The following is an 18,714-nucleotide window of genomic DNA, read 5'->3' as shown; positions in this document are numbered from 1 at the left end:
TTATAACTTCCAACTTTATGAAGCTTAAGGCTTCTCACTTCCTGTTATTTAAAATAGTGCTGTATGTATGTAATTTATCCGACACCCCTCTGTTGCTACAGCATGAATAAAACCCTAAAATCTAAATTTGCTTGCAGTTTTACATAGTATATATACATAGTATGTGAAATAGCTAATATGCAGTGCCTAGAAAACCTGGACTGTTCCTGCATCCAGTTGATGCCTGCCGATGAGAACTGGTTGAGATACCTAAACTGATAACTCTGGTTTCACAATAAATGACTTTTTTCTGCACAAGCAAGATACGCTGAGTAGAAGGCTGTAAAACTTAGCTGTTTGCTGTTTGCAGGCACAAAGTGCTTCGAATTGTTCCCAAGGATGAAGTCCAGCTGTCTCATATCAAGGATCTGGAGGAAATGATGGAGTTCGAGGTAATTTATCAGCCACTAAATGACATCACCAGCCACCACTGTTTAAAATAAACTTTAAAAAGAAGAAGAAAGAAGAAAACAAACAAAACCACAAATTTTTAAAAATGCCTTAATAGCTCTATTTTCTAAATTGAGTAGAAACTTCTTTTATATGCTTTGGTTAATATATTTTTGTTCTTTCAGCTGGATTTTTGGAGGGGGGTGACTACTGTGTCTAATCCCGTGGATGTCAGAGTTCCCTTCCATGTCTTGAAGTCAGTCAAAGATTACCTTGAGACACAGAACATTGACTACTCCGCCATGATTGAAGACCTCCAGGTTGCTTATAAGATCCGAATACACCCTGGAGTTTTTTCTGTTAATAGTTTTGCTCAGTAACTCTAATATTATAAAATCTATCATTGTACTGCAGATGATTCTGGATAAGGAGCAGAAGGAGATGGCTGCTGCTCGTGTACCTCAGCCCAAAAACACTGATAGTTTCGACTTCGCTAACTACCACACCCTTGAAGAGGTAAGTACACAAAACTCCTCTGGCTACTGTTATCCAGTGAATAGATTGTAGCCAACTGTGTATTTTCTTTCACTAACCCATGCAAAGCAGTACGAAAAAGCAAATAAACTCTTTGAAAGTTTTTTCAAATGTGCTAAATTTGTAATAAAATATAGCTACATGAACGCTTTGGGCATACTGAGTGTCAGGATCCCTCAGCTGTGACATTTTTCTTTCTGATGCTTCACACACTATTACCAGTATCTCCTTTTCTCTGATTAAAAGCTATCATCTTTGGCTAAGCAGCTTAACCTGATGCTTCATTCTATCACAGTGCAGTGTTTTTGCTAGTGAGTGGCATGACTGACAAGGAAGGGCAAGGAAATGGACTTGCATTTTTATAGCAATTCTCTGGTCTTAGAGACCACTGAGAGTATTTAAGATTACAAGCCACATTTAACCATGCATTAATACAATGCCTTATACATTTTAAGAACCATTGTACCTCTCATTCATGGCCAATTTAGAATCATCAATTTACCTAACATATAGAGAGCATATCGAGAATATCTATAGGGAGGCCGTGCAAACACCCCAGTTGGGGTTCAAAGCAAGAACCTTATTGCTGTGCAGCGACAGTACTAACTACTGCACCAATCACTGTGGGAGGAACTTACTTGTACTCTATCTGTTCATGTGAACAATGTCAATTACATTTTTGAAGAACAACAAAGGACATTTATTTCTAAAAGTATGGGGCTATGTACAGTGTGTAATGTGCCAACACTGGAAATTAGGTGCTCAATATTTCAGTGACATTTAAACTGAATGTTAATAGCAATCCTAGCATTTAGCAGTTCCCTATTGATCTACATCATGTTGCAATCCCCATGACATTTGAGGCCAGACAGTGGTACAGAATCATGTCGCACTCAACTGATGCTTATGCATTATTGTGTCTTTCATTCAGATCTACAGCTTCCAGGACATGCTGGTGGCTGAGAATCCCAACTTTGTCAGCAAGATAGTGATTGGGCAGAGCTACGAAGGCCGTCCTCTTAATGTGCTCAAGGTAAAAAAAAAAAAAAACAAGCAAAACTACAACTGCACAATAGAGCTGAACGAACATTAAAATTAAAAAAAGGCAAAACCTCCTATACTCTTCTGGCAAGAGTTTTCACTCTCATGCTGCTCTTCATTTTTTATTTGTAGTGAAGTTTGCTACTTTCCTTTCCTGTCTTGTAGTTCAGCATTGGTGGAACCAACCGTCCTGCCATCTGGATCGACACTGGAATCCACTCCAGAGAGTGGGTCACTCAGGCCAGCGGGCTATGGTTTGCTAAGAAGGTGGGTTTTTTTTTTCATTTTCTTTAATAATATTATTAACATTTGTTGCTTTTGTCTGTGTCTCTGCCGCTTCTCACAACTTACAGGTTGCACTGAATATTGTGTCCTCTGCTTTTCTGTCATTAGATTGTGACTGATTATGGAACGGATCCCGCCCTCACTGCAATCCTCAGTCAAATGGACATCTTCCTGGAGATTGCCACCAACCCTGATGGATACGCCTTCACCCACAGCAATGTGAGTCTTTCATATTGTCTACTGTCTGATTTGTTTTAGAGTAATTTGCTGTACAACCAAATGTCTGTTTATAACCTTCATTTTACTTTTAAACATTTTTTTCAGGGCTTATCCCAATTAGCTTAAGCTGACAAGATGATACAGATGAATTAGTAATGGTGTATTTAGTCGGTTTTGCACAATGAATAAAATTTTGAGAGTCATATAGAATAAAATATCTTTCTTTAAGCAAAGACTAACATTACTGTTTCAGAATCGTATGTGGCGTAAGACCAGGAAGCCCAATCCTGGTTCTTCTTGTGTGGGAGTTGATCCCAATAGGAACTGGGATGCTGGTTTTGGAGGTAATATTTTCCCCTGCCATTCACTTGTATTTAAAGCCTCTAACAGCCACTGTATGAGGTAATAATGATCATATGTGTGTGTGTATTGCTTATGTCTTTCATATTTTTACATTCTAATGCTTTACCACAGTGTCTGTTTGTCTGGTTTTCTTTATATTAATAAATAGAACCTGGTGCCAGCAGCAGCCCCTGCTCAGAAACCTATCGTGGACCCAGTGCACACTCTGAGTCTGAGGTCAAGTCTATTGTGGACTTCGTGAAGTCTCATGGCAACATCAAGGCCTTCATGTCCATCCATTCCTACTCTCAGATGCTCATGTATCCCTATGGCTACAAAAGAACTCCTGCCAATGACGCGGCAGAACTGGTATAAAAAAGATCTTTCTGATTTAACTTCTTTCTTTAGAATTCTTATTTTTATGATAGTTCTTATATCTTCTTTGGGCTCTGTCAAAAGTCCTTATTAAAAAGTATGATAATATTCTTTCTACAGCACAAGGTGGCTCAAAAGGCCATCAGTGATCTAACCTCCCTGTATGGTACCAAATACACATACGGCAGCATCATTGATACTATCTGTAAGTTTAAGCAACACTGCTTACCAGTACAGACTTCTTTTACATTATTTTGCCTAATAATGACCAGATATATGAATATTTCTCTTCTTTTCCTATAACTTTAATTTCTTCAAATGCAAATATAGTGATATTAAATAGTGTATACAAAAAAATTGTGGCAGGGATCTCAAACTTGCTTTAAATTGTAGCCATTTTTATAAAAGTAAAACGACACAGGTCTGTACTTCAGACAGTTTTTTGGTGTTTATGAACCAACCAACCACCACTCATGCATAAGTATAAACTGTGCTAAAATTAAATGTACAACTGGTGCAAGGTTTTTTTTTATTTAAACATTATTGCCTTGAAATTAAAAGCTTTTTCAGGATCTCCGTTTTTTCTTTCTTTTTTTTTTTTTACAGTACCGTTTCATTGTTTTAACAATGCCTGTTTTAATTTTAGACCAAGCCAGTGGTAGCACCATTGACTGGACCTACGAACAGGGCATCAAGTACTCCTACACCTTTGAGCTGAGGGATAAGGGTCGCTATGGCTTCCTCCTTCCTGCATCTGAGATCATCCCCAACGCTCAGGAGACTTGGCTGGCTCTGATGTCCATCATGGATCACACCTCCAAGAACCCATACTGATCTGTGTGCGTGTATAAAAGTGGAAATCCTACATTTGGGAAATGTGCGCCCTTTTTTCCATCCTAAGAGTAATTCAAACCCATCACGATCGAGGGCTGTTCAAACTTTCTTGAAACCACAAGACAAATAAACACAATCCAAAATCAAAGCTGACTTTCTTTGTGATCCTGCTTGCACTGTAGCACATTCAGGCCTCAGGAGAGTCCCAACACTGTGTGCTGGGTTGCGTGCTTCTTTTATTATTTTTCTCAATGTGACTTTTCAGACGTTGCAAAGCGTAGCTGCAGCATCATTGCCAGCTGCTCAGCATACTGTATCGCCTTGGTCCCAGGGCACTACTGCATAAATAGGAGAGGCAGAATTAGAAAACATATCCCACCTGTGCCAGCCAGGCTCTCCACTGCCCCCCGAACCTTCCACTCCACCTCTCCCTCTGCAGCTGAGACACCACCACACACCACCATCCAACCCATACACAAGAGTATTTCATGCACTTTATGCCACTCACACAAAACTGCAGCGCCACCGTGATCATCGCAAAAAGGAAGATGAAACATTAGACATATACAGGAACTTTTGTGGTCAGCAGTTTATTTACATTTTGAGCTCTAGACAGAATATTTTCAAATTCTGAACTACGAAAACTGTTGCTTTTTTATGGCAGGCCCGTGAATGCCGTCTGTTAATATATTCTGACACATGAAAGAAAGCATTTAAATACATTTATCCCCTTGATAAATTCTATTAAAGCAACAACAATAATTATGAAACATGTAACAAAAATCTATTGATTGATTTGCAAATTGTTCCACATGTAAATGCAATGAAGAGGCCTTTAAAAAGAATGCAGATCTTTCTGTTAATTATTTAGTTAATTGTATAGCTAGATAGCTTTCTACTGAAAAAGCTTATCTTGGGGTCTAGCTTGTCAGATATGTCAGATATTTTTTTTTTCAGATGTACATATGAGCAATTTCAGGATGCTGATTAATGATTGATTTATCCACAGATTAATCAATAATGATTGACTTCCACATAATCCATGTAGTACGTCACAAGCTGTCTGTAACAAAATAAAATGAAAAAAGCAACAGAGTAATCTTCCCTTTTTTTCAAACTGGTCAGAACTTCACTGTGTCAAAATCCATGGTGCAATCGTTCTTGTGAGTCAGCCAAAGATAAACATGTATAACCATGAACTTCAACAAAGCTGTGGCTTGATCACATGACCCTGCACACTTAAAAAGATGGTGTTAAACCCTGAACTGGTCGCACAATGCTGGCCACGATGAGGAAGCTCCTCGCATTCGCTGTGCTCTTTGTGGCTGTTCTTGGAAAAGAAACGTTTAATGGGTAAGTGGGCCAGCCCGAACCTCTTGCTGCTGTTGGAGTAGGGTGAAAGTCAGCTGTATACATGGCAATGTGTAAAAGCTGTGAGCATTAGAAGTAAAGTAAGGACGTGTTAAAAAATAATGACAGCAACATTTTTTGATTTAAACCACCCTGACTAGTCACTGCATTTATAACAGCAACATATGTCCTGGGTACACTTGTGCAATTTTTGCGTTTGAAAACTTTAATAGAGTACTGTAGCTATATTACATGTATATTTGTACATTTTAATTATTTAAAGTGTAATGCTTTCCCTTTGATAACCTAATGCAATCAGCTGAACACTGGGAAGTCATGAATTCCCATTCAAAGTAGTATAGTTTTATTTTAAGAGCACCTTTCATACAAAAAGGGCAGCTTGAAAGAGCCTAGGACATTGGAAAACACTAACAGCAGCAACAACAACAACAAACGACAATTTCTCACAGTTCAACTTTTGAAGAAGCAGCACCCACCAAGCTTGAGAAACCATTATTCACCCTCTCTGTACCAATTTCTTAGCAAATGCTTGAGTTGAGTAAAAAACGGTAAAACAGTGTGGTTCTCTTTTTGCAGGCATCAGGTCCTTCGACTCATTCCAAAGAGTGATGGCCATCTGTCTCTCATCAAGGACCTGCACAACATGATAGAGCTGGAGGTTATTTATCACCCATGACATCACTGTCAAGACAAATCTAAAAAAAATTTAAATGGAAAGAACAGATTCAGTTATGTCACATGACACGCCTTTTTTTTTTATGCCGAACCTTTTTTTCTAATAAACTGATTGCAATTCAACTCAGTTTGGGGAATAATGACTGTTTGTTCTTTCAGCTTGACATCTGGAGGGAAGTGAGTGATGTGGGCTTTCCTGTGGATATCAGAGTTCCAGTACATCTATTAAAGATGGTCAAACGTTACCTGAAGGCCTACGATATACAGTTCTCCACCATGATTAAAGACTTGCAGGTAGCGTATGACACCTGGAATCAACCTGGACTAAGTCATGCACCTGGATTTGAGATTGAGAGTACCTCTCTGATAGAGGTCATATAACTATGCTACTGTCCTGCAGGTGTTGCTGGATGAGGAGCAAAAAGCAATGGAGTCTGCTTCAGCCCGTGTCCCTGAGCCCAGAAACACTGATAACTTTGACTTTTCTAGCTACCACAACCTCAGTGAGGTCAGCAAACACTTTTCCTTTTCATAAGTAAAAAGTAAAAGGATAATTACAAATATTTTGAGACAGCAACTTTTTAAAAAGGATTTTGACCTTAGTCTTGGCACTAAAGGTGATGAGTATTGGTTTTTTTTCTTGGTTATATACAATAACATATGCAATATATTCTTAATTGATACTATGTCTGAGAATAACAGGAATTGGAGCCCAGTGATTTTTGAAAAGGTGACGTTAACTGCTTATTATTGTAGTATGACTTTTTCAGACTTGCAAATAACTTTGTTACTCACTTATGTTTACCATATTTTTCTCAACATATACACTATATGGACAAAAATATTTGGTCATTTCGCTCAATAGTTGAATTCAGGCGTTTTCATTCCAACTGTCACCAGTGTGTTAAATCAAGTGCCTAGCTGTGCAGTCTGCCTTCAAAACATTTGTGAGTTTGTAAAATGTCTTTCCTCCTAGATATTCTCTGTTGTGATAAGTGATAATATTGTAAAGAGGAAGCATTTAGGACGCATAGCAACTCAGCCACAAAGTGAAAGACCACATAAAGTCACAGAGTGGAGTCTGAGTGCTGAGCTATGTACAGTGGTCCCTCGCTACAACGCGGTTCACTTTTCGCGGCCTCGCTGTTTCGCGGATTTTTTGTGCAATTTTGCATGCTTTTGTTTTTGTTTTGTTTTTACAGTGCAATGGGTTCTGTGTCCTGATCGGCTGTAGACCATTGTCAATCAGTCTCCTCCGTGCCGTGTCTCCTGTACAGTACAGAATGCGTTCAGCTAGGTCAAATTTACATAAATCTTCGATCGCTAGCAGTGTGACTCTGAAGTGCTGTACTGTATGTTTGTAAGTTTTCTCCCCAACAAACACAACACTGTCGACGAAACGTTTTGCACGGTGAAAGGCACCTGCGGTCAGTGGCGTGTCCAGCGGGGTGGCCTGGGGGGGCACAGGCCACCCCCCCAACCAGACTGGCCACCCCAGGTGCCACCCCGAAGCTAAAACAATAAAATTTAATGAAATATCAAATGTACGATTATGGTTTCACAGTGAAGCTCAGATATCCGAGGGTAAGTGAATGCAGCACCGGCTTCTGCACTATGAGCATCATGTTAGCAAAAGTGGGAGAGCCAAGCACGAAAGACGGCACCGCAGAAAACATTTTTTCGGCGAAAGATTGACAAGTTAACATAGCTGGACTAGCCATCGGACATTTGCATGGTGGGCTGATGACCTATTTATTTATTTTTTTTGTAACGGCATGAACAATGAGAGGTGGTGGATTGGCCAGATGCTGGCCGATGTGTAAAAATAACTCAGTTGTTTGGTGGTAGCTATGGCGGAGCTTCCACAGAGGCAACAGGTGGATGAGGGAAGGGGAGGCAGGAGGAGAGACCCGAGGTGGCCGCCGGTCCAAGTGTCAGGTGAACTGAACTTCAGGTAAGAAGTTATGACCTGCAGTCTATCTGGGTCAGATATAAACCAAGTTTAGGTGCAGTTTATTTTCGTTGTGCTGACTTTTTACAGTCAGTTACAATACCTCATACTGCGTGAGCTAGCATGACGAGTTTCTATACAGCTGTTCGGTTGCTATGATGTTACTGATAGTGAACTTTATTTTATTCATAAGGTTAGTTAGTAGAGTTGCCAACAGCTCCTTAAAAAATGGAATGGTCCCTCATTCAGAGAAAACATTACGCGTTTCGTATTGAGCTGAGAAGAGACACAGTTTGTCCCGTACTTTAGCTAGAATGGAAAAAGACACAAAGCTGGAGTTATTCTGTCTTTACAGCTGCCTCTTCTCTTATCTCCCCCCCTCCCTCTTCTATTGCTACTTCAATCATGAAACTGATCAATGATCAGCTGATCGTCTCTCTTGTTTGTTTATCGCCCACTTTGCGCCAGAAACAGGAAACCAGCGGATGTCGCGCTAAACAACAGCAGCACGTTTAAGCTTGATCAGCTGTTGTTAGAACTGATTTAATATTAATTTCTACTATCAGCTGATGTTTGCTGGAGCCACAGCTGTAAAGCTGCTGGTCATGATGTCGGTTTGGATATGTGGTGAGAGAGAAACATGAAGATGAAACCAGGAGATGTCCTTACTGAATCATCAGAGCTGAACAGTGATGGAGAAACAGGTTTACCTTTTAGGTGACATGAATGAGTTGAAGGAAAGTTATGAACTGTTTCTGAGAGACAAATAACACCAGGATCTTTTTCTAAGTAGCTGACAGCTGGTAACTGTGCAGGGGCGGATCTAGCAAAGTGTTGCCAGGGGGCCAGGTAGGGCATTAACAGGGAGAGGGGGGCACAAAGAAATACTTTTCTTTTTTATTCTCAATTCAAATATTTAGCTTTTATTAAATAATTATCTGAATCTTGCGAACAAAGTTTTTATCTGACGTAAAATGTATAGAAATCATACATATACCAAAAAGACTGTACATCACTGTCACAACAGCATTTGTTTTCATTCAAAGGCTTTATGGCTTTAATACCTGGTGGGCCGGTCTGTAGTGAAAATGCCCAATTTTTGTCCCAGTCCAGCCCTGCAGGTTAATACTGGCAGTGTCACCATGCCAGCTGACTGTATTTCATCATCAGCCAGTGTTGTTCTTTATACATCAATATTACCAAAGTTTACCATAAGGCAGCATATAAAGTATTTACTTGCTTTCAGGTTTTATTCAAATGTTAGTCTTTTCATTTGTTTCCCCACTTTTTTCCTGTTTCAAAATCAAACACCAGTTTGTGAGAAGATTATCTTCTTTTTTTTTAACAGGCATTGGTTTTGCATTGGCATTGGCTAATTTGCCAATTGTATGTTAAAAATGTTCGTATTTTAATATTCAAAAATGTTTTTGCCCAAAACATATGTGCACTACATGTCAGTAAAAATACTATGCAAATATTGATGTCCTTGACTGCTGAATAAACACTGACTGATTGTATCTCTTGTACTTTATCAACGCAGTATCTAAAAACTTTGCACCGTAGTGGTTAAAATCTCATTCTAATAAGAGTTAAAAGCGCATTCGGTTATTAGGTTTACAGGGTTATTGAATCATGGTTAACGGTTGGTAGAATTGTTTTTAACATTATCTGCGAATTACATCTGCCACCCTTCTCCAAATCTGTGCCCCTACCTGGCCCCCCCAACAAATATTTTCTAGACACGCCACTGCCTGCGGTAGCACCCAAAAGACAGAGGAAGATGCTAACCATCGCACAAAAAGTTGGACTTATGAACATGCTAAAGGAAGGACCATAAGGCGCACCGGATTATAAGGCCCATTGAGCAAAACCAAACAGTGAGATAAGTCAAACTTTACTCAACTCATTGTTCTTGCTTCCTCCACTTCCGTACCATTGACTCATTAATATTGAATTCTCTCGCAGCTGCTCTATTCCCATGTTCTGGACCTGGAAACAGCGTTTGATCTTTGGTTTCATTCTATAATACTGGACTTATTTTTCTATGAAGGTTTGAACTTTGAGAGTATTTAAACAGGAGAGAAAAGTGTGAAAATGTTCACGCCTGTCTGAGAAAAGCGTATAAAGTGTCTAGTGACATGTTTTACAGCCTTAAAACATCTAATAAATGTAAAAAATAAAATAAAATAATAATAATAATAATAAAGTTGGCTACTTCGCGGGTTTCACCTATCATTCGCGGGTCATTTTAGAACGTATCTCCCGCGATAAACAAGGGACCACTGTATAACAATTACCTGATGCTTATCTATTAAGACTTCACTTGTCTTTCAGATCTACTCCTTTCAGGACATGCTGGTGGCTGAGAACCCCAACTTGGTGAGCAAGATAGTGATTGGTCAGAGCTATGAGGACCGTCCCCTTAATGTGCTCAAGGTAAACCTGCTATTGAAAAAGAACTGAATGAACATCATGGCAATGAATGCATGCTCTTTAAAAAGAACAAACACCCTGTAATTACAACAAGTACCTTTAAATTTATTAGCCTTTAGAAATGGATGGATTATTATTGTAGGGCATTTACCTTATAATATAAAGCGCCTTGAGGTTGCTGTCGATGTTTTTTGGCAGTATATAAATATAAATGGAATTGAACTGAATTGAATGGCTAGCTGGGTGCATGGATGGATGGACGGACCTCATGCTTTCCTTTCCCATGTTTTAGTTCAGCACTGGTGGAACCAACCGCCCTGCCATCTGGATTGATACTGGAATCCACTCAAGAGAATGGGTCACCCAGGCCAGCGGACTATGGTTTGCCCAGAAGGTGTTTTGGCAGTCTGGCTATTAGCATCAATAATTTTTTTGTTGTTGTTTGGTCTTCTCTGTCTCTTCCAGTTCCAACAGCTAACTGATTACACTCAAAATTGTGTCCTTTTGATTTTTATTGTTAGATTGTGACTGATTTTGGACGTGACCCTAAACTCACCGCAGTCCTCAATCGGATGGACATCTTTCTGGAGATTGTGACCAACCCTGATGGCTACGCCTTCACCCACACCAATGTGAGTCTGTCATAGTTAGACCTTTCACATCATAGTTTCATTTTCAGGGACTGACATGAATTTGTTACATTTTTACAATATTATCTTCTATAAAAAAAATAATAATTAGAAGAAACAAACAAACAAACAAAAACTAGCTGTTTAAACCCTGTAAAGTCCAGGACATCACAATGATTCTAACCCTAACTCTAACTCTGTACTATCAGAAGATGTAATATCCTCAGTCATTCATGAGGGACTCAGCTACTGTATTGCCTGTCTAACGCACTCCACATATACATATACAGGATTTTAGAATTTGCAGTTAAACAAATGAACATGTCTTTGGGTGGAAACTGGAGCAGCAAAAGTTGAAAGTTGAGATCATACAAATTCCACACAGCATTGCCTGTAAAGTTCACACAAGGAATGTCCTTGGTGCACTCTAAAAACTAACACTGACATTTACTTAAAATTTTTAAGGCAACACTTTTACACTTAAAAATATTGAGTAGATTCGAAACCAGTCAAATCTGGTCAATATACTTGGTCAATTGAATAACTAAAGCTTAAACATATTAAGTTGAAATGAATAATTGTAGTTGTTACACAAACATGAAAAAATTGAGTAAATAACACTGACATGCTTGGTCAATGTAACTGAAATAGAGATGGTCAGTTAATCCAAAATTTTGTTCCATTTACTTAATATTGTAAACTGAAAGTAATTAAAATTGTACTTAATATTAAATATGGTAAATGGCCTGTATTTGTATAGCGCTTTACTTAGTCCCTATGGACCCCAAAGCGCTTTACACTACATTCAGTCATCCTGAATTTGTGTGTGAATCATTCAGTCACGCACACACACATTCACACACTGGTGATGGCAAGCTACATTGCAGCTACAGCTGCCCTGGGCGCACTGACAGAGGCGAGGCTGCCGGACACTGGCGCCACTGGGCCCTCTGACCACCACCAGTAGGCAACCAGTAGGCGACCGAGACTGTCGGTGCCGGGGCTCGAACCGGCAACCTTCCTATTACAAGACGAACTGCCAAGCCACAATCTCTTGACGATTCTTGATCACCCCCTAACATTCAAATATGAATGTTATTGTATTTCACTGGTAGTCTAAGTCTAAAAAACCAAACAAACTAATATGTAGTTGTGTTTTTCATAATACATGTATGAAAAATGACCACATGTTAAACATTTTTCCAAATGAAAATTTTCATAAACATGGCAATAATTCGAAATAAATAAGCACTAAAATGACAAGAGCCTTTTCCCTTTTAGCTCAAAACCTTACATACTTGAAGGATAAATGGCAAACCAGGAGAGCAAACACAAAAGCTCAGAGTATTTTAAAAAACAAAACAATGAAAAAGGCTCATGTTACTCAATTACTCTACGTTATCGTGTTTTAGTTACACTTTTCAGTTGTAGTTGCTGACAATAAATAATATTGATTTGAATAATTAATGATTTTAGTACAAGATACTGATGAGTATAGATACCTATTTCTCACATATTTTGATTCAATTTTAAACAAAAATATTAAGTACATGCAAAGAAGGTATTCTGTGAACCACATACTGAATTTTTGTCTGAGATAAATGTAAATGAATACCTTAATTTAACACAAACATATAAGTTAACATTTTAGACATTTATTTCAACTTATCAAACTCAAATAATTACTAAAAGGATATTCATAGATTTTATCAGGCTCATCTAACTTATATTTATAGTGATATTTACTAAGCCTCTGAATTACTTTTTAGAGTGTGTGAGGCAACAGTCTTAACCACTGCACCATATTAGTTGATGACTGAATGGATAATGGATGTGTTTATTTAAAGTTAAATCAAAGCTTAACGTAAATATACCTAACAATTAAACTAATAACCCACACATATTGGGATGCTTTGATGTTTCCAGTCCCGTATGTGGCGTAAGACCAGAAAACCTAATCCCGGGTCCTTTTGTGTTGGTGTTGATCCCAACAGGAACTGGAAAGCTGGTTTTGGAGGTATATCTTTTATCTAAATATGCATGTATTCATGTTTTCATGTTACAGGTTATTGCAGTTTTACTTTTACTGTGAATACATTTCAGAGCGAGGCATTCCTGACTTCCTCAGTATTGTTCTTCAAAAAATTTGAACTTTAGTAACATCATCTGTTTTCCAGCCTCAAGATGGAAATAAATAAATCAATACATTAGTAAAACCCCACAGACAAAGAGAAAGTGACTTTAAAAAGTATTTCTTACTTTTGTCTTTCTTGTCTTTTTGTACAAATTATCAGCAAATACACACTATACAAATAATGAAGTATCGTAAACGATAGAGTACTAGTAAATGTTTGGACAATGCATAGAATTTTTTCTTTATTTTGATTAACAACAATGTCTTTGCAGCAAATTACAACATATTTTTGTAGGAAAGTGGGAAATAGGTGCAGTGATTTATTGAACACACACTATGCGGACATACAGTATATATGGTAAAAACAGCTTAAAGATTAATATTTAGTATGACTGCCATCACTGTTTAACACAGTATGACATTTCTTAGCCAAAGTTTCTTGCAATTTCTTTAAGTAGTCTTGAGGAATAATTCCTGCTTCTATTTCTCAATGGGTTTTCAATATACCTTTCCAATTCGACCATTTCTGCTGAGATTTTAATGAACTACGAACTGAAAGGCCAAGTGCATCTCTCATGTCCTATGTCAGGTCTTTGCTTGATTTCTTCCTGTTTCTTAAGGACATGATTTTCAGATATTGTTTATCAGATTTTTTTTTAATATATATATATATATATATATATATATATATATATATATATATATATATATATATATATATATTTTGTAAAGCCCTATCACTTATTTGAATGCTATGATGAAACTGGCTCTGAAGAGGGGCTCCCTGGAAAAGGCAAAGGAATAAGGCTGACCTCTGTTGCAGAGGATACGTTCATTGGCAATATCAGCCAGAATTTTACAATTAAAAGCACAGACCAGCTCAGATTAGAGTACACATAAGGAGTTTCCATAGTTTCTTTTTGTGAATCATGCCACGCAAACAAATCCTAGCTGAGGGAACCAAGTGCTGCTTAAGCTAAAAATACAAGAAAGAAAATTAGGCCAATGGAAACTTAGACTTTGAACGGTCCATTCTATGACCAAAGTACCAGCAGGAAACAGCACTGTATCATGTGAGCTAGCCCTTACAAAACACCTAACGTGAATCCATATGAAACTTTTTGGGATGAGCTGGACCAGAGAGTAAAGGGAAAGGAGTCAAGAAGTGCATGTATTTGAATTCCTTCATGACTGTGGGAAAAATATGTGAGATGACATTGTCATTGGTTTTTTTTCAGGGGGAATAGTTACTTATTCGTTTATTTAGTTAGTCAATTGGTTTTTGATATATTCAGCTTTGTTTTAGTATTTTATTTTAAAATATTTGTAAAATAATTTACAATATGAAAATGGCACTGAATTTATTAATGGATGAAAATGTGTCTAAGTTTTGGTGTTTTTGCAGAGTATTCTATACCAGGTTTTAAAGCCCATTAAACTTGGGATGTGACCCAAATTTAGACGTTTTTAAGATAGTTTCTTTTTTTTCTGTTTTATCATCATGTGTAGGACCTGGTTCCAGTGGCGACCCCTGTTCACAGACCTATCGTGGACCCATAGCTCAGTCTGAGTCTGAGGTCAATTCCATTGTGAGATTTGTGAACTCTCACAACATTAAGGCCTTCATCTCCATCCACTCCTATTCTCAGTTGCTCATGTTTCCCTATGGCTACACCAGGACTCCGATCAAGGACTATACTGAGTTGGTAAAAAAAAATAAAGAAAAGAAAACCTTAAAAATGTTTTCATGATCAAACTGGATCTAGTACCAGTCATTTAACCTCTTAGACCTTGTGTTTGCCTGTAATGTAAACATGTATAACATTAATTTGAAAAAGTTTGATGGAAGTCTCTTGATATAGGATAACCTAGCACAAAAGGCTGTCACTGATCTGGCGTCCCTGTATGGTACTTCCTACAAATTTGGCAGCATCGTCAACGCCATCTGTAAGTGTCTGCAAAACATCTTAAAAGGGAGACATGTTTGACCACACTGAATATTTATGTTTTTTTCTTTCTCACTTTTGTCTTACAATATGACTGGTGAAAGGAAAACACTTACCAATCAAAACTACTACTACTTGTGTTCTACTGCTATCAAATTCAAAAAGATATTAATTGTAAAGTAATTATTAGATATTGAAAACTAGTGACTTAGCTATCAAAAAATCCCTGTTTTTTACTTACGGTAAAACTGCTTGTTTGTAGACCAAGCCAGTGGTGGGAGCATTGACTGGGCTTACAACCAGGGAATCAAGTACTCGTACACCTTTGAGCTGAGGGACACCGGCCGCTATGGCTTCCTCCTCCCTGCATCTGAGATCATCCCCACCGCTCAGGAGACTTGGCTGGCTCTGATGACCATCATGGATCACACCCTCAAGAACCCATACTGATCTGTGTACAAATATAACCACTTAAGCATCATCTTCAAGACTAAAATCACTGTTGTTATATTCAGTGGATTTTTAGCCATTGTGAAAGTTACAAAGAAATAAATGATCATGCATTGAAATTGGTACTTCCATGTATTATGATTTAATTTAGGTTCTATTGCACAAATATTTATGCAAGATTTATCTTTTTTTTTTACAATTACTAAAGGCACTATTGAACCTTTTTTTAAACTGCATTTTACATTTACAGTGGTGTGAAAAAATCTGTTTGCCCCCTTTCCAATTTCCTATTTTTTGTATGTTTGTCACACGTTATTGTTTCAGATCATCAAACAAATTTAAATATTAGACAAAGTTAACACAAATAAAGACAAAATGCAATTTCTAAATGAAGGTGTTTAACATTAAGGGGGGAAAAAAAATGAAAATCCACATGGTCATATCCTTTGAACTCGAGTCTATCACTAAGGCTGATTATTTGTGCACCGCTACTATGTCCGGTTAGTTAGCCATCACCATTTTGTCTGTAACTGGAAGTTCCACAGGATCTTAGCTCGGTCATTCTCAACAACGCTAGGGGGTATATCCCATTCTGACCTTGGGATTTCCAGGGCATACTTGGCACAGATGTTCCTGTATATTATGCCAGCCTCCAGTTATGGAGGTCCATGTATGTCCTGCCTGCTAGCATCTTGCACCCTGCTGTTATGTGCTGAACTGTCTCTGGGCCATTGTTGCACACCCTGCACCCGGGGTCTTGGCCGATATGGTAGAGCACAGACTCTGTTCATCTTGTGCTATAGAGTTTGCTCCTGTACTGCCATAATTAGTGCCTCTGTGTTGTCTTTCAGTCCAGCTTTGTCCAGCCACTGGTAGGAATTCTGGATTTCAGCCATTCCTCCTATCTTACAGTGGTACATACTGTGCAGGGACCTGTCTTCCATGATGGTTCCCCCCTTTGCTCCTCTTGTTTCTCAGGTTTATGCTGCCTGTGATGTTCACTAAGCACACGGTCAGCTGTGGCAAACTTCCTGATGTACTTTTTTTTTCTGATCCTGGACAGTGGTTCTGACACTCATTAGTTCTTAGTGAGTGTCGTCTCATGATGCTGGATTTGGGGTGAAACCCTCCATACATGATAAGGACTTTCTCGTCTTGATGTAAGTGGCTTTCATCACCTCCTTTGGCAAGCTTATTATCCCAGCAGAGTACCTGATGACAAGCAGGGTGTAGGTGTTAATTGCCCAGATTTTGTTCTTTGCATGCAACTGACTCCTCAGGACTTCCCTTATTCTCTGGAGGTATTTGGTGGATGCAGCTTTCCCAATGGCTGCTTTAGTGTTCCTATTTGCCTGTGGGATTCCCAGATACTTGTAGCTCCCCTCAGTGTCTGCAATGTTGCCTTCTAGTAGTACAATCCCACCCCAGTGGGCGCAGGAGTGATCCTTGGAGAAGACCCATTTTATTTCCCAACAAAGATGACATTTCATGGTCAACCTTCAAACACTGCTATCCTGTGTGATGATATTACACAATCCAATAAACTGCTTGTTTTGATAAATCAAATTAAAAACAATTAAGAGAAAAGTATGTCATAGCTGACAGTGTCAGATGCCTTTTTAGGTCAAGAAACGCTGCCCCCACAACACTGTCATCATCTAAAAATTATTTAATATTTTCAAGAAAGTGGAAATTTAAAGTTTCTGTAGAACATTTTAGTCTAAAACCAAGCTACATTGGATGAAGATGTCGCTTAGTCTCTAATTGATCAACTGTATGTAGCGACACTTTTCTCAAGTACCTTCGACGGAACAGGAAGTATGGAAATTGGATCATAGTTGCATATCAAATCATTGTCCTCTCCTTTAAAAACTGGAGTAATTAATACCTCTTTCCATTCATTTTCATCTTCTATTTCTAACTGACAAATTTTCAAGCTGTAAATGTCAGTAAATTCCTGTATCTTTTAATGAAACAACCTTTATCTGTAATAACTGTACCATTTAAATTTATTTCCTTAATTTCCTTCCGACTCAATGATCTATTTATTAACTTATTTAAGTGATTCCAAAGTGAAATATTATGATCTTTAGCTTTTTCTATAAGAGCAGTGCAATATAAAGCTTTAGCTTTACATAAGTTCAGGACTACTTTATTTCTCAGGCTTTTATATATCATGTGATCAGTGTTGATTTCGGTAGTCAATGCTGTTTTTAAAGCAAAATCTTATTTCTGTTTAAGTTTGTGTACTTCACTATTCAACCATGGTAAAGCTGTCTCCCTTTGCTTGCATTTGATGTTTTTTGTTTGTATATATTTAGTTGTTATTTCACTCAAAACGTCATCGTGGAATAACAACACAGATCCAAATTATCTATTGATGTAATATGATCGCAATTAATATTTGCAAGGTCATGTTCACATTTTGCAATTTCAGACAGAAATAATCATCTTTACTTGGTCAGAGTTTTTGGCACAAAAATACCGTCAGATAGGAGTACATACCCTGCACGGTATGCACCACTGTCAGATAGGAGGAGTGGCTGAAATCCAGAATTCCTACCAGTGGCTGGACAAAGCTGGACTGAAAGACAACACAGAGGCACTAATCATAGCAGCACAGCAACAAACTCTAAGCACAAGATGAATAGAGTCTGTGCTCTACCACATCGGCCAAGACCCCGGGTGCAGGGTGTGCAACAACGGCCCGGACACAATTTAACACATAACAGCAGGGTGCAAGATGCTAGCAGGCAGGACATATATGAGGCACCTTAGCCAAGTGGTTAGCATAGTATACAGAAACATCGGTGAGGAGTATGGCCTGGAAATCCCGAGGTTAAAATAGAATACGTCACCTAGGCTAGTTGTATGAGGTGATGTTCCATGTGCCACATGCCAATTTTGGAAACCGGGGATCAGAGGCCCAGGACTTCCACCTCTGACTGCCGCCCCATTCACAAATCACTGATCCCCTATGTCCACTCTTCTGGGGTAGTTGACTCACAGCAGGACTGACCCAAGTAGCTTCTTCAGGCTGAGCTCGGCCAGTCCCCACGGGCCAAG

At 38.5% G+C, this 18,714-nt stretch overlaps 2 protein-coding genes across 3 annotated transcripts in view; both read left to right on the top strand.

The window, feature by feature from the left end:
• LOC146383094 (carboxypeptidase A1-like) overlaps positions 1-5,146 on the top strand; it is a 5,891-nt gene extending 745 nt beyond the window's left edge. The window contains exons 2-11 of the mRNA XM_084934254.1: positions 350-431; positions 615-749; positions 844-945; positions 1,895-1,996; positions 2,170-2,271; positions 2,398-2,508; positions 2,762-2,852; positions 3,020-3,219; positions 3,346-3,430; positions 3,872-5,146. Of these exons, the coding sequence (XP_084790380.1) occupies positions 350-431; positions 615-749; positions 844-945; positions 1,895-1,996; positions 2,170-2,271; positions 2,398-2,508; positions 2,762-2,852; positions 3,020-3,219; positions 3,346-3,430; positions 3,872-4,059 (1,198 nt within the window). The 3' untranslated portion in view covers positions 4,060-5,146. The remainder of the gene's footprint in view (positions 1-349; positions 432-614; positions 750-843; positions 946-1,894; positions 1,997-2,169; positions 2,272-2,397; positions 2,509-2,761; positions 2,853-3,019; positions 3,220-3,345; positions 3,431-3,871) is intronic.
• LOC146383093 (carboxypeptidase A1-like) overlaps positions 1-15,767 on the top strand; it is a 21,468-nt gene extending 5,701 nt beyond the window's left edge. Inside the window, exons 1-11 of one of the 2 annotated variants that reach the window (XM_084934252.1) lie at positions 5,256-5,412; positions 6,007-6,088; positions 6,265-6,399; positions 6,506-6,613; positions 10,391-10,492; positions 10,782-10,883; positions 11,011-11,121; positions 13,045-13,135; positions 14,762-14,958; positions 15,115-15,199; positions 15,461-15,767. In XM_084934252.1, coding sequence (XP_084790378.1) covers positions 5,336-5,412; positions 6,007-6,088; positions 6,265-6,399; positions 6,506-6,613; positions 10,391-10,492; positions 10,782-10,883; positions 11,011-11,121; positions 13,045-13,135; positions 14,762-14,958; positions 15,115-15,199; positions 15,461-15,648 — 1,278 coding nt within the window. In that variant the 5' untranslated portion in view covers positions 5,256-5,335 and the 3' untranslated portion in view covers positions 15,649-15,767. Of the gene's footprint in view, positions 1-5,255; positions 5,413-6,006; positions 6,089-6,264; positions 6,400-6,505; positions 6,614-10,390; positions 10,493-10,781; positions 10,884-11,010; positions 11,122-13,044; positions 13,136-14,761; positions 14,959-15,114; positions 15,200-15,460 lie in introns of those variants that run through there. The other variant, XM_084934253.1, reaches the window with a different exon arrangement.
• Positions 15,768-18,714: the final 2,947 nt, after the last annotated feature.

This window comes from Perissodus microlepis, chromosome 7, assembly GCF_051167445.1.
Source record: "Perissodus microlepis isolate ML-2025 ecotype Zambia chromosome 7, ASM5116744v1, whole genome shotgun sequence".
Taxonomy (NCBI): domain Eukaryota; kingdom Metazoa; phylum Chordata; class Actinopteri; order Cichliformes; family Cichlidae; genus Perissodus; species Perissodus microlepis.
This window is presented reverse-complemented; position numbering and strand designations above follow the sequence as displayed.